At 45.7% G+C, this 16,619-nt stretch overlaps 1 protein-coding gene across 15 annotated transcripts in view; it reads right to left on the reverse strand.

Annotated features, from left to right (window-relative positions):
* Positions 1-16,619, reverse strand: part of hfp (Poly(U)-binding-splicing factor hfp) — a 94,490-nt gene that overhangs the window by 56,743 nt on the left and 21,128 nt on the right. For 10 of the 15 annotated variants that reach the window (XM_089578328.1, XM_089578327.1, XM_089578325.1 and 7 more), the window contains exon 2: positions 11,455-11,545. In XM_089578328.1, the coding sequence (XP_089434454.1) occupies positions 11,455-11,545 (91 nt within the window). The other 5 variants (XM_089578330.1, XM_089578329.1, XM_089578332.1 and 2 more) reach the window with 5 other exon arrangements.

Consider the following 16,619-nt stretch of genomic DNA (forward strand, 5'->3'; position numbering starts at 1 on the left):
TACCAAAAAAAGGCGCCGTAAATAACCGTGATAGCGACTGCTGCGACACAACAAAGCACAAAAAAAAAAAAGACGCCAGCCGCTTCTGCCGCCGCTAACTCGCTTCCTCGGATGGATGGACGGATGGATGGATGGATGATATGACCATAGGGATGGCCTATCAGCCGTACAGTAGCGCCGCTCATGGCAGTGTTTTTTTCTTTTTGCTCTCGGCACACCGGCTTGGCGGGCTGCGGAGTGAAGTCGAATTAACCGACGCACGGCAGAATTTGTTCGAATTAACGAGAGTTTCGCCCCATAGAGTCCTATGTATAATTGTAGGGACCTCGCGCGCGCGTCGAATTATCCGATTTGCCGAATTAACGGGGGTCGAATTAACGAGCTTTCACTTAATAGCCATATCAGTTTTTTATAATTTCGAAAACACTTTTACCCCCTGCCACTGTGGCTCAACTAACATGGGCTACTTCTTGTGCCATTCGAAAACAGTATCCCAGCAGGAAGCAAAATGCGACGTCCATCAAATTACAACACTCCGTGATGCAAGCGCCACACGACATTCTCTGCCCCGCTTGCGCCTGAGCAGCAAAGTGGCAAGGTGCACTGCACCACGGGCGAGGCCGAGATTGCCACATGGTACATGCGTCACTGAGTGTCGCAATTTGATTGACGTCACTTTGCAGCTTCCCGCAAGCGGTTTTCAAATAGCATGGGAAATGACCCAAATTAATTTAGCCACTGCAGCGAGGGTAATCATGTTTTCAAAATTCTAAAAAGCGATATGGCTATTACTAACAGCCGGCTACATGTCATTAATTTCAATCCGGCGCCTATCAGTAATAGTTAAAAAGTTAATTATAAGAATTTAGTTTACCCCTATATTAGTTAAAATCATTAGCCTCTTTTTTGACAAATGCCAACACTGGTATTACTACGCCGCAGAAAATGTCTATCTGAAAAACCAATTTTTAAAAATTAGCGGTCGGCTTCCCCAAAACAAATGGTATATTGACACCTTTGCTAAAAAAAAAGAAAAAAAAACTGATACCTTACTTCCCTTACCTACAGTTGAACCTCGATACAACGAACACAGATAAGACGTATTATTGATATATAGCACAATTACCTGAATATTTTCGACAAACACATACAACTTTTACAGTGCGTGTCGCATGCAGTTGACCGTAAAACATACACATCAATTCCCCAGCACCAAGTGAGCCCCACTCTGCAGGCAGGCAGCAGGCTTTGCCACACTACATGATTGACAGGTGGTGGTGCAGCTAGCGTTCCTGCCATGGTTCTCGCAAAATAGCGCCATGGAAGATCTAGAGGCATGGAGGGTTGGTAACGAGCCTAGTGTAACCAAGCAGTCAGCATATACTCGCACCTCTCAAACCCATTGACAGTCCCCCGGAAACAGCGGCATGAACAGCTGTAGCCTTACAGTGATCACCCTACTCTCACGTCATGGAGGTGAGAGAAGTGCTTTCGAGTACCATTTTCCATGTGCTGCAATGTGAGAAAACCACCCCAGTTGGCGTCTGGCAATTTGCTGCTGCATGCTGGCAGTGCTGTGCAGGGAAGCCATCTTTTAACTGGCCTTCAGCACCCAGGGTTTTTTACAGCCTCCAGAGATGCCACAATCAGCTTTGAGACAACACTAAAACTTCAAACCTTGAGTTGCTGTGCTTCCATAAGAGTAAACTGTGCTGCCCTTGCTGTGAAGAAATTTTAAATTACGAATTTCAGCTACATCAAACTATGCTATGATTTTTTTACCTGTAGTTTACCTGTTCGCTATAACAAGGTTCAACTGTACACTGCCACCTCATCAGTTTCCCACGTTCATATGCACTCTGCAGGCACTGCAATGCTATGTACTGGTATCTGCAAGTAACAACCTCTCGGTGTGCTATAATGACAATTCAGACACGGCAGAGAGAGGTTCCTGATAATCACAAAGTGAACAAGGGAGGGAAAGACAAGCACACTGAGGTTTTTCTTCCTTCCTTCACTTTGAGATTAATTCAGATATGCAATCTTTAAATCCGCCTTTCCTGCTTTCTCAATTAAACGACCTCAGCAGTATTTTCATTCTCAAAATTTATGGCAAAATTTTTCATATCCTGAACAAGATATCCACAATACAATGCCTTTGACAAATGCACCTGGTCTGAATGCAGTCTGCACTCCCTAGCAACTGCTGCAGTAGAGTGGAGTTAACTGCAGTAATTACTAGGACATGCAAGTAGTGAAAACCTAGCATGCCTCCAGGAATTCACCTGCTTCCCTGATACTGTGTCATTACGGGTTTCTTAACAACTCAACTTTCTGACAACTTTTTCACGTACGTCAGTGGTTACTAAGGAAACAAATATGAACACTCAAACTTGTGCAAGGCAACTGCCAACCACAGTACTTGTTTCACCTTAAACAAGCGCACCAGCCACTTTCTTTCCAACAACAGCTAAGTTATACAGAACACACTCTAATGGTTGCTTAGAATTTCAAGCCCAGGTTTTCCAGAAGCCATAACTTTGGTGCAACTGGTGCATTATAAAAAACAAAGAGCCCATATATGACAGCAAGCACAGGTATCTGCTATAAAGCGGCATGCTTTTATATGCAACACACCCCATGTGCAAAGCTACGTGAGCAAACAACAGTAGATGCTGCCCAACATGCTTCTTCCAAAAATGCAAGCCACCCAGCAAAGAATTTTGACTTCTTTTGACTAGTCCTACATGCAAGCCCTTGCAGCTCTACAATAACATTCTTTTGATCCAAGGGATCTCTGAATAACAACTCCCTGCCATTTGCTTGCTAAGAAGCAACAAGTCTCCCATAAAAAGGAAAAACAAACAAAACAAAATGGGCTAACAAACTGCAAGTTAAATCTGGCATACTTCTGCTAGGACTTGTAAAAAATAAACAAAAAAGGTCTGCAAGAGGAGCTATATAATGCCCGACAGTTGAACAGCAACACCTAGTGAAAGCCATATCGCTCAAGCCAAGGCAAGGCACCTGCAGCAATCCCCCCCCCTGCCCAAAAACATCCTACCATTATAATGTGCACAAGAAATGCAAGGAGAGAAACGAACGACTTAAAGGTATATTCCTTTTGAATGCCTTCAATATTCAGCTGCCACTGTTCCACCCACAAGGCCTCCCTCCCTACGTGACCACACAGGACGTTTACATGTAAAATGCATAGAAATAAAAGCTAAGCCCTTGTGCAATGACTGATAGCACCTCCAATTCAAAGGAACTCCACATGATAGCCGCATGATATGCCCCAGTCACTAATAAGCAGAAGTGCCATGCAAAAGAACGCTTTCTCAGGCTCGCAATTCATCGTACAACAAATGAATAGGCACTGCCTCTTCAACCCCAAGAAATTGGTGTGCTCTGCTCCTGTAACATTCAGAACAATGAAAGGCCCCAAGGTAAGAAAATCAAAAGCCTGATAGATATTGAATCAACCATTATCCTCCCGCGAAAATTTTCAATGCAGCTTGTGTACAGTAAAAGCTCGTTAATTCGAACTCCACAGGGACACTGACGCAGTTCTAACAAACGAAAGTGAACAGAATATGTGGTACTCTGCAATCGCGAAGCAGTCAGTAGTGAAATTACCAATTTTATTGTTTAATAATAATCCCCAGAAAACAAAGGTCAACACCTTCTGTTTTAAAGCCCGAACTTATCGGAAGCCCTGTAATTCGCTTTCAAAACTGAAAAAGTGTACAGCTGCACGTACGTTACCTAATTTTCCAATGATTCAATGAGCGTGCTTTTTGGCAATATCCTGTTTCAATAATCCACTGGCATTGACGTCACACATGGTTTCTGTCTCCTTTTAACGCATTTTGTTACAGCAATTACCACAAATGGACCACATTGCTAAATCACCACACTGGGGCACACCACATAAGTTGACTGCTATGTTTACAGCTAACCGCACGTAACGCGATGCAAAGGGCACTGGTAAACTGAGACAAAGGCGTGCAGCAAACATCAGCGAGAATTTCAAATTGCACATATCACCAAAATTTGTGGTTTACCGCACGACTGCGTGGTTTCGGATTTGGAGCTCTGGAGACATTCCCACCTCTACTCATTTAACTGGTATCGCTAGTGACACTCTTTGTGCCCTCTACACATCTTCTCCAAAGGGGCAACCTCTCAGGAGTGTTCCTTGGTTTGAAATGTGCACAGGCCGCCCAGCTGCAGAGGTTCCAATTAACGGGCTATATTTTACACATGGGCAAACAAAGTCATACAGTTCAAATTATCCAGAAATTCAAATTAACGAGCTTTCACAGTACAACCAGTGATATCAGCAATTAAAAACAACCCTCTTCATTTTGTCCCTCAGCTCGATCACTAAAGTAAGACAGAAAAATTTAAGACTGAAAGCCAGGACCACACTTTCACTTACGAATACGTCACCTGGCTCTTATTACTTTATACTTACTTTACACAATTAACTTTCTTTTCGGCCGCTCACTCCCCTACCTCAGCACAACAATAGCGAGGAGACTGGAGGGCAGTGACAAGCCTCCATCTATGGTTGGCCAAGACCTGCATACATCCTTCGCCTGCTCCATCTACAGACATCGCTGTGGTTTTTGACCACCAATGACAGCCCCTCACAGGTGATGTCATGCAGGCAATGCTGGCAGGATTCACCCCAAAAAATGTTGCTGGAAACTGCCACAAGGCACAGGGAATGGAAATTTGTTAAAAATTACCTGTACGAGGGGGTACCCAAAAGAAACCGGACTAAATTTTTTGGTCGGCAAAGCTTCTGTGGTACCGCATTTTGCCACTAGGAGCGCATAGAACGAACATTCCAGAGTCAGTAAGCCGAGTGACGTCGTTGAAGGAGGTCAGACTAGTTTAGGCAGAGTTTTAGAGTGACGACTGTTTTGTGTGAATGTCATTTTTGCAATGGCTGATTTTCGTGAACAGCGTGCACCGGTGAAATTCTGATTTTTGCTCGGAAAAAGTTGAATGGAAACTCTTGAAATATTAAGAAAGACGTACAAGGACGATGCTATGGGGACAACTCAAGTGTTCCTGAATCGAATCCTGAATCAAAGCAACAATCATGCCAATGGAAAACTTCAAATTTACCTCGCCTCAAGAAAGCTCGTCAGGTGAAACCAAACCTCAAAATAATGCTGATTTGTTTTTTCGACGTGAGAGGAGTCGTCCATTGAGAATTTGTTCCGCAGGGTTAGACAGTTAGCCAGGCTTTCTACTTGGATGTTTTGAAAAGATTGGGCAACAGTGTGCGGTGGAAGCGGCCAGATTTGTGGCGGTCGGGTGACTGGTTTTTCCATCATGGCAATGCCCCTGCTCACACAGCCCTGTCTCTACGACAATTTTGGACCAAAAATGGCATGACCCTATTCCTCAACCCTCATACTCTCCCGACCTTGCCCCGTGCTACTTTCTTTGTTTCCTAGAATGAAAAAATAGGTGAACGGAAAGCGTTTCGCTGATGCAGCTGAGGTGAAAAAAAAAATGACGGAGGCACTGTCAAGCATCACAAAAGATGAATTTAAACAATGTTTTGAAAAATGGAATGAAAGATTCGGCAAGCGTATCATTGCAAGTGGGGAATACTTTGAAGGAGATTGAAGGTCTGTGCTTAAAATGTGAACAAATAAGTTCCAACAAAAATAAGTCCGGCTTCTTTTGTGTACCCCCTCGTACATTACCAGCTAACTTTTGAGGACTTCTGCATGTCACGAATGCTTATTGGCTTTTACTCTAGAGCATGAAATGTTTGAGATACCCAGGCATAGAACAAACTATGGTTTTGCTATGTTAAGGTATATTGTACCAAAATGTTTGAGCACTACTTTCTAAAGCAACCTAAACAAAATGTCTTTTCTGCCCTTCGCGAAGTGTTCATTGATTAGATTGCATCCATGCCTATGTTGAAATGTAGCCGTCTATCAGTTCTTTTCAATTTTTACTTCAATCGCATTGTATTACGTTTATTCCTCCTGTAGTATAGTTTCCTATTTTGTGCAATGTATGAACTCTCACTGCTGGCGTTAACTTCTACGGGTGATGAAGCCTGCCAAGTGGTCATTGTGAGCAGTTTCTTTTCCCATCACCCTGAAGTAATCATTCATTCATTATTGCAAGCATTTTTATAACCCCTTTCAAAACCGCTTTATGGGCCCTTTAAGGCCTACCATGGACCCACGAGTACCCAGTACTGTCCCCGACTCCTCTATCTGAATTTTGCCCGTAATAAGGCCAAAGGCATTATTACCAGCCATGAAGCCACATTTATCCATGCATGGTGGTGGGGGAAGAGAAGGGGAGAAGCAGAGTCATTTTAGCATGTAGGCACCATTGTTTAGGCCCAGCATACTATTCCTATTTGCACCTTCAGCACCCCTTCAGACTTACTCAGGAGCATGTCATTCGAATATAGTAACAACAGCTACTTAAAATACCAAGCAGGCACTTCTTTTTTACTCAAGTGAAGTTACAATGATGCCTTCACTTGGATGAAAACCAAATGTGGTTTTCATCCATTGCCCCAACTTCCCAACTTTTTTTTTTTCCACTCCGAAAGGTTTTAATTCAAAAGACTCGAGCTCTCTGAACCAACATGCAACATGCAAACGTGAGAATGGCAGCACTTGTTTTCATCTGGCAGAAAAGTGACACTACCTAGCATAATGCTATCAGATCTCAAACAAGACAGTCTTTTCAAGAGTAGCGGAAGTACGAGATTCACCTTTTACACATATTTAGGCTTAGCTGAGCATAGTGGTGGCCCCTCCAATGAAGAGTGATCCAATAAATTGAACACTGCAACCACATTATTCTACGCTTCCACAATTACCAGCCACTGCAGCGGCAGCAATGGTTTCAACTTGCCTTGGGTCACCAAGGGCCCATTCATGTAAACCCCAGCCAACTCATACCATTGGCCAATGCAAGTGCCTTGCCCAGGCAGCACCACACATCTGGCTGACTAATTTACTGCAAAAACTCACTACCCAATAACCAACCGACGTATCACCTGAAATACAGTAACACTGAAGGAGGCAGAACGCAGAAAAGGGAGCAGACTGAAGGTGGCCATTACCGCCAGCTCTCCAGTCATGCGCTTTGTCACATTCGCAACTGTTCGCATCGTGTCAACACCATGAGAAGCACCGCACGCCCTCTCTTGACTAAATGGTGTAAAAAAGACACAAAAAAGAGAAAAACATGGCAATCAAGATACGAAGCCAAACAACACCACAAAAGCTAACAGCACTACACAGCAAGAGTAGTCGTCACTGGCAGCTTTTGCTCCCCCTACGCAGTTCATTACAGCACACCCAAATGGACACTACCATTATGGCTACAGTTCACACAATGATGCCTTACCAGACAGGTTTCACCTGCTGTGTGGATACAATGTATGATGACGGCTGCACAATATAAAATATAGTTATGACATTGATGTGCTCAACACATACAGGCTTCACATCCCAAATGAAATACATGACATAGTTTTAGCTTCTCTTAAATGCATACAAGCATCCTGTACACAGTTACCCACATGCCGCATGCCTCTCCTTCAATGTCCTCATCTCAAGTGAGACGCCAGTAAGAAAGGATGCTCATGCTATTTGTATCAGCATCGGAATGCGGTTCCTAAAATCTAATCTGGTCAAGAGCACACTTCTGCAACATTTACTGCTAGCTACTTCTAGCCAATGCGCATGAAAGCATACCGTATTTACCCAATTCCAACGCGCACCTTTTATAGGGAAAAATAAGTCTTGAAATCGCATGTGCGTTGGATTCGGGTGCAAACCGAAACTGCCTCATAGCTGCCAGTTGTCATCGCCATTATACGATGTGGGAGCTCACTAATTGCTGGAAACCATGGGGGCACGTTTGCTCATCGTTTTCTACGTCGCAGGAGCCATTTTCAATCGGTGTGGTGCTTGTCATTTCTGTCAGCGAGCGTGGCACAAAAGAATTCACGGGACGAACCGCCTCGCCTCGCTTTTGCTGCGTTTACGACGTGAGTAGCAAGCTATAGCGTCGCCCGTAGCGCGATGGTGTTGTTCTCCGGCGGGCTCTCCGTGCGATATCATTTTTGAGAATGGATGCAGCGGCCACGAAGAGAAGTCGTGTCCGCCACGAAAATAGCTTTAAGCGCAAAGTTATTCTGCACGCAGAACAGAGTGGCAATAGGCATGCTGCCCATCATTTTGGTGTGCCAGAGACTTGTGTTCGCGACTGGCGATGACTGAAAAAGTCAATCTTTGAGTGCAAGACATCAAGTAAAGGTCGCCACGGTCCGCAAGCGGGGAGGTTTCCGGACCTTGAAGATGAGCTGGCTGACTTCACGCAGCAGCTTCGTGTGGATCACATGCCCGTCACCACCGAGGTGCTCAAGGTGAAGGCCCTTGAGCTTGCGCGCAATCGAGGCCTCTCAAGACGCCAATTCAAACGCATTCAAGAAATGCGGAATTTCTAATGCCATGGACGGCACTGAAGACGAGATGTTGTGGTCAGAGAGTAAGAAGGAGCTGCCCGAGAGTGACAGTGAATGTTTCAGGTGAATAAACAGCCTGTTCTCATCTCAAAATATAAAAATGGTTGCAAATTGTTTTCGTTCGCGAAAATCACACGAACGTTAGAAGCGGGGCTTGTAGTTTTTTTTTTTTTTTGTCACCAAAATCGGTCGCGCGTTACAATCGGGGCTTGAAATTTTTTTTTGGTGCCGTAAATTGGGTGCACGTTGGAATTGGGTAAATACGGTAATCATGGTGGTCAAGCATGGCCATGAAGAATTTACGAATGTTATGGAATAACGAAAGCACAGTAATACTTGCAGCACAACTATGCAAAGCCAAAGAAAATGACTGGAAGCTTATCTTCATAGCTCACAGGATGAAATTTCAGGGATTGAACAGGCCTGTTAACTGTTTAAGGCACTTTGTACACAATCGTGTACACTGCAAACTCTCTAGTTTTTCTGAGCATGTGCTGCACCTACCAGTGATTTCTTTCTATCAAGTGAATTTAGCATCATTCAAGTCACAGACTGGTAATATTTAAGCAATAAAATGAATACAGTAAATATTTCACTAAACAGTGAACTGGGTACCGTGTCGTCCGCTATTTATGCAGGAAGATTTTGCCACAGGTTTTAAAGTGAATTTTTTTTCTCAGTTTAGACATTAATGTGCATCTTGGAAACAGAAAATTATTCCATAATCCCTCGGGTGTTTGCCTGAGACATCTTGACATTTTGATGCTACTTTTTCCAACATTGTAACACTTTGTGCAAAATTTTACAAATCCCGGTAAAAAATAAACCACGGGTAATAAAATTCACTGGAAAATCAACAGATTGCCATTCTTCATGTCTGAAAATAGTATTAAGGCTGAAAGATATTTGTTCTCAATGGAAACAAAAAAAAATGGCACCTGAAAGGATTAAAAGCATGGGGAGGCAAAGTTGAGGGGACAACGTCTTGGTACACTGGTAAGAGGACAATGCTAAAACACCATATTTGCAGCTCCAACATTACCACTAACTGCTACCACAAACTCTAGCACCTGTCATACAAGGTACATTGTGTTAATGACAACAACAGACAGTACACTATCCTGCTTTGTGCATTTACCACAAAAATGGCAGCTTGTCATGGAGAGGCAAACATTTTTGAATTCCCCACAAGTGGAGAGTGGAGTGGGAGGAGGGGTGAGGGGGGGGGGGAATGGGATCAAAACTAAGGCGGCCGACACTGGAATGATGGGGTGCCTTCAAAAAGTGGAGGGGCACAGCAGCTGAAGGTAACACCTGCGAAGACTTGCCAGGAAGACAGAAAAAAGAAACAAAAGATGACAGGTCTTTAGAAACAGGGTGGCTGCCACGAGTCAGCACAGTAGCACGCAAGTGGGGAATGACATCATAGCTGCCCTAACCTCCGCAAATTAAATGTCACGCTTTTCACGCATTAATACAGCTAAAGTACAATAAAACCACCTAACATACTGTGGTTACATACAAAGATTTAGTGAGCTCAGTACACCTGGGAATTCTGCCACCAAATTTGCATTTGCAACCTGAAGGTTGCTAAGCCTTGAGGCCTACGAGAGCCCACCACCACATAAGCTGCAGCATTTGAACTCACAAATTTCAGTACTACAGAAAAATTTCACAGACACCTGATGGCAACAGCAGTGAACGCAGACTATGTTTAATGACTCAAAGAGATGCACAAATTAAAGCAGCCACACAGATTTAAGCATTGAAAGCACTAGGTCTCATCTTGTACCATGCATCAGCCAGAATTCAAGGGTTGAACAGGCACGGATAGGCTAGATGGTCTGCACACCTGAATAAGTATTTCTACAATTAAACAGCCTGAAATCTGACCCTCTCCCTTACCTCACTAATGCATCATTCAGCCTCACTTCAGCAATGCAGAAAAAAAAGAGGGCGGGGGTGGGGGAGGGGAGTGCACAATGGGTGCAAAGGAGAGACTGAAAACAAAAACAGTGGAAGCTGGGTAAACTCGAGACGGGTGAAAGGGCATCACTGTCGTTGCTGCAGGTCACCTTGCAGAGCTGGCCTGCCGCTAATCCAAAGAAGGCACTGTGCATTTTACCGGATCACAAAAGCATAGTGGTGTAAACGCTGTGTCACCTGGAAAAGTTAAGGCAGCTGTGTGTTTGGCAGGTGCCCAATTGCAGAGAGCCACTACCTACACCTGCCAGTTTGGGAGGGGGCGCCGTGGAAGGCGGCCATCAGCCGACGCAGATCTTCTGGTGCTAAAAAATACACAACCAGTGCCAAAGAGAAAAGAAGAAAAAAAAAGACACAGGTTTGTATATGCACGCAGACCTTTCTCACAAAACTCCATCATCGACTCGTCACCAACACTACAGAGAAGAAAACACTTGCAAAACAGCAGTGCAACTTGATAATAAGCCTAGCTAGATACATCGTGCATATCATCTATATGCCTGATGCCTGCACAGAGAATACAGGAGATAAAAGAGCTGCTTAGTTTACATGAACCACATAGCAATGTGGAGGATAATTAAGCTAAACAAGACATGTTCATTACGAATGCTGCAATCACCTCACATTTTTCTCAGTTCAAAGAGAACAGCCAAGCAACAGAAAGGAGGCGCATTAAAATGATGGTGTGCGCAGAGACCCCATGCCCACAAATCGCACTTATTAGCTGTGATCGCTATGGCAAAACAGACAGACCCGTTTACCTTGGTGCTGGATGATTTCCCCTCGCAACCTATTTCCAGGAATACGATTTTCCAAAGTGGAAAGGCTACAAGATACAAACAAAGACCAGCACACAAGCAACAGATTCACAGTTTGATCCTTAGAAATGAATCGCACTCGGCACACTAGCCATGACCGAGGAAGAAACACAGTACCTTGCAGTGCTGCCTTTTTGGCCGGAGGACCATCGCTCGAGTTTTCAGCTTCAGATGTCAGATGTTCAGCCTCTGTCTCTCCTTTCTCTGGCTGCAGGCAAAAAAACCAGTAACGCAGATTGAAAACAGCATCCCATGCTGAGACAAGAACAATTTGTGTGTTGCTGCTCATCAGCCCGCCAACCCTTGCTGACCTCAAATGCTAGTGAAACAGTGAATATTTTGGCAAGCACAGCTACCCTGCTCAATGTAAACAATGCTTGCAATAAGGAGAGATGCACACCTGCAACCTGCACTCTGGAGTGCAGCCAGCCCTGCACTTAATTTTTCAAGAAATATGTATGCTTAACAATAAACTGTGCAAAATGACACCTATCAACTGAATGCTGCATCTATGTAGGTTCATGACTTGCTTCAACGTATTGTCCCTACTATCATCAAGTTGTAAACAAACTGCCAGTTTCTCAACCAGATTCCAAAGTTCACATGAGACTTGTAAACAAACTGCCCGTTTCCCAACCAGATTCCAAAGTTCACATGAAGATCATGCTCCACGTAATTAGTTAAATAGTGAACCACACAAAACACTCAACATTTAACAAGATTCCAGAAACCATACGGGTCACCCCATGCCAAACGCACCAGAGTTTGCGCTCTACCCTCCCATATTTCGGTTGGTTTGGTTGGTTTATGGGGTTTAACGTCCCAAAGCGACTAAGGCTATGAGAGACGCCGTAGTGGAGGGCTCCGGAAATTTCGACCGCCTGGGGTTCTTTAACGTGCACTGACATCGCACAGTACACGGGCCTCGAATTTCTCCTCCAAAGAAATTCAGCTGCCGCGGCCGGGATCGAACCCGCGTCTTTCGGGCCAGCAGCCGAGCACCATAGCCACTGAGCCACCGCGGCGGCCCTCCCATATTTCTTTGAGAAAATTGATGGCTCTATGTAGCACTGTCAAAAGTAATTTCCCTTAACACTTGTGGGGAAAAAATTTTCAGGTCATGTAACAGCTTTGAATTTTCCAGATGAGTGAAAAAACTAGGTCTCCGCAAAAAATTTACAGAAATTTACGTACACTCAAATTTTTTTCTGAACAATGTAGAAGTATTACACTTTGGGACTAATCAGCCAATGACTAACCCCACAATGATCACACAGTACAATAATGATGACATTACTACAGAATTTCTCATTGGTTTACAGGGTCATGACATCATTCCACCACCATTGTAGTGCCTCTGAAGAAAAGCAGGTGCGCTGACAATAAAAGCAGTCAAGGCAGGACTCTAACTGCTGCCCTTTGAGTCATGAGTAGGGCATGCTACCCCTCGACCACTGAAGAGCTTTTTTTTCTTTATTGCCTTCAAAGGCGTCAGAATACAATGCAATACAGGCCACGTGGTTATTTACAAAACTGCAGCACTGTTAGCTGGCAGTGAATATTCCAACTTCTTCAGTTGTGTTAATTTCAAAAAATCAATACGGTTTGGTTTAGTTTAGTTTATCAGAGTTTAATGTCTGAAAGCAACTCAGGCTATGAGGGACGCCGTAGTGAAGGCCTCGGAAATTTTGACCACTCGGGGTTCTTTAACATGCACTGACATCGCACAGTATACAGGCCTCTTAGAATTTCACCTCCATCGAAATCTGACTGCCACGGCCGGGATCGAACCCGCGTCTTTCAGGACAGCAGCCGAGCGCCGTAACCACTGAGCCACCGCGGCGGGGCTGAAACAGCAATACAATTTCATCATCGCAGTCCCTGTCCATCATATTATGGATTTTTAAACATTTGACTTGGTTAAAGGGAGAGTTTGTGAGAAATGAAAAAAATAATAATTTTTCAAATAATAAAATAAATAAAACAAAGAACAGCGTCCGTGTCTGCTAAGTGATATGCAAAGACGGCCCCAAGCCGCTGAAGGGACCCACTGACGAGGAACCGCGCCAGCCACACCGTCATAAAGGCTAATGGGCACACCCAACGCGCACGAGTGCAGGGCCTACGCGCCCATCGCCGCGCCGCGACAAGTATCGGAAAAGATACGCAACTCGATGGCCTGTCGCCTCCTGTCGCTGGTACCCATGGGTCCACGGAGGAAAAAAAAAACTGAGGGAGCGCCCGGCGACAGCCTTGAAGCCTAGCCTTAACAAGTAAAAAAAATATAGAAAAAAAAGACAGAAAAAAACACTCGGCTTGTGAACGGTGGCCGCGTGACGTTACGCTCCCTCCATAGTTTTTTTTTCCTCCTTGCTGGTACCCGCGCTCAGCTCAGCGAGGAAAACGGTGAGAAAGGCCCCATTGAATGCCGAGAGAACTGCGCTCTCTGATTGGTTACACCGACTGCAAAGCAGCGAGCCACTTCCGGCGCCGGAGCGAGCGAGGCGCAAATATCTGACATGGATGTTTGCCAAGGGCCCGCGCCAGCTCGCGTCTGCGCCTCGCGCATGCGCAGACCGGCCCCGGTGTACGCTGGTACGCGTAGGCGCTGCGCTCGTGCGCCTCGGATGGGCCCATGGAGATGGGCCTTTAATCTCACGAAAGCGCCCCCATCCTAGCAAAAAGAAAATAAGCGAAAATTCCAGCAACCTAGGTCATTCGGGGAGCTCGCTGAGAGTTGAGGGCGCGCTCTCAAGAGCTACCCATCCAAGGGCGTCCGCAGAACTTTTTCCAGGGAGGGGGGGGGGGGGGGTGCTCTCCGCGCCCGGACGGAACCAACTTCATCCGCCGTGTGAATGGGGACACGTGCGAAAACTTCGCCGGAGCGCCGCACCGATCGCCGCTTGCGAACTGCCGCCCCACTGCAAGCAGGGACACGCGGCACCGACACAGCATGCGTGCTTAAAGGCGGGGACACATGTGCGAAAAGTGCGTGCGATTCGCTACGGCGCGTTTTGACTGGGATTCTGCAAAAAATTAGTATCCCGGCTATTTTATGCAGGATTCTTGCAGAAAGCTTGTGCTCAAAAAGCGGAATTTCATTGCCAGGTTTATTTAATTTCTACGCATTTAGTACAAGTACCCTGATTCTTTGACATTAGGATATATGATTATTGTACTAAATTATCACCCAGTCGTTCAGACGTGGAGGCAAAGATTTACCAGGAGCATGTTGCCCCTGAAAACGTGCCTTTACTGTCGAAAAAGACGCCGGAACTAAGGTAAACGATTCTTTGCCGCGCAAAATTTGGGCTCCTTCCTAACGTGTGACTGCGGGCGAGTTTCGCGGGGCTTTTTAAGCTCACATATTGTTGACAGCCAAGTCAATGACCGGAAATCGTGGGTGCAAGAAAAGGGAAGGGTTCCCAGAGAGCCATTACCATTCCTCCGAGTCTGCTGAATTTGCCATGAGTCAAAAACCTGTCTAGGAGGTAATGCATGAGTCACGTAAGCGTCTTCCGCACGGGTTTGACCATTGTTTGACCAGAAACCGCGCGCGCGTATTGCCCGTCGCGAAGGGATGGCCGTCTCCCAATGTCGCGTTGGAAATCCATAAAACCTTGCCCGAGGCGAATTAATATATGTATTATTGCATCCTACAACACAATGTGTCCTGCAACTCAGGCTATGAGAGACGCCGTAGTGAAGGGTTCCGGAAATTTCGACCACCTGGGGTTCTTTAACGTGCACTGACATCGCACAGTACACGGGCCTCTAGAATTTCTCCTCCAAAGAAATTCAACCGCCGCGGCCAGGAGAGAACCCGCGTCTTTCGGGTCAGCAGCCGAGCACCATAACCACTGAGCCACTGCGGCGGCTTATAAAAAGCGTACTGTTCACATCGCTTTACTGTCAACAGCATCACCTCACAAAAAGTTGCCGAAGACACTTTGGAAATTCTAAAGTGTGCTTGGCGAAAGCCTTGTGGTCAACCCACTGCAGCTTCCCCGAACCGCTTGGTGCGTGGCGAGCTTCCCGCATGTGCGGTATTTATTGTAGTGTTTTAGAGCGCAGCTCTTTGGCGCCCGTTTCGCGGCGTCGAAGTCGCCGTTGCCCGTTCGGCGTTCATTGTGTTCATTGGCGTTGGCGTTGATGTTTTACACTCCTATCATTTAAAGGAGAGGAAGTGCGCAAACTGACTGTCTGGGTCAGTGGACGCCTGAATCGCGCTGTTGTGTTGTTGATGCGGCCCTATGAGCCGTTGCCTAGCAACCGTCGCGGTGGACACCTGAACCGCACCGCACAGGAAGGGAGGAAGTGGCAGTGAAGAAGAGGGGCCGTAATGAAGAAAATGAAAATTGTATTTGAGGAAAGGAAATTACGCAGTGACTGTCTCGCATACCTCGGTGGACACCCGTCCGTTTGTAGAGGAAGGGAGGAAGTGGGAGTGAAAGAAGAAACAGAAAGAGGGCCCGTAATGAAGAAAATGAATTTGAAGAAAGGAAATTACGGAGAGGAGGTTGCGCCGCAGCGCGGAGGAGAGGCTACAGTTGGCACGATTCCAGCGCACGGAGGGACGCGTACACGAGCATGAGCCATTAAAGGCTTTCGCCTTAATAAAATAATAGTACGGTCAATTTCCGCGACGCCTTCGGCAGCGAAACGAGCGGGCGAGCCGGACCCCAACGTCGGGCCAGCGGCAGCTGCGAGGAGGTTGTGGCTAGAAGCTTGCTCGTATCACAGTCGTTAATTCTACCTACAAATCGGTATTGGTCAGTGATCCTCAAAAATATATTTTGCATAGTTCTTATCCCAAGGTTTATTATTTACGTCAGGAACAATCATTATACCCGTGCCACACGCGCACAAGAAATGGCAGTAAATGCTTAAGGCCTTAAGTTTGTTAATGCCATTACTTTCGGAGTTGGTGCTACATGTCCACATTTAATGGTTTGGTTTATTGGGGTTTAAAGGGACCCTGAAAAGCTCTTTGCCAAGGTTAGCAAAAGCCCACGAGAGATCGGTATTCCATCACTTGTCGCCGCACCGCAAAAATTGTTAAGCGAACTCCATCAACACCGAAGATATCGCCGATTAAAAATGATGTTCCTCCTCTCCCCCACATACCACCCTCAACTCATACACGCGGGGCTCGCTCCGAAAAAAAAAAAAGAAAAGACGGGCCGATGCTCCGCCCATGCATACGTCAAGCAATGGCGCTCTGCTTGTTTACTTCCGGTGGTCGTAGACACATGTGCAAAGGTGAGTGCGATTCACTGCGG

The sequence above is a fragment of the Amblyomma mixtum genome, chromosome 3, assembly GCF_055824585.1.
Source record: "Amblyomma mixtum isolate Tamu chromosome 3, ASM5582458v1, whole genome shotgun sequence".
NCBI lineage: Eukaryota > Metazoa > Arthropoda > Arachnida > Ixodida > Ixodidae > Amblyomma > Amblyomma mixtum.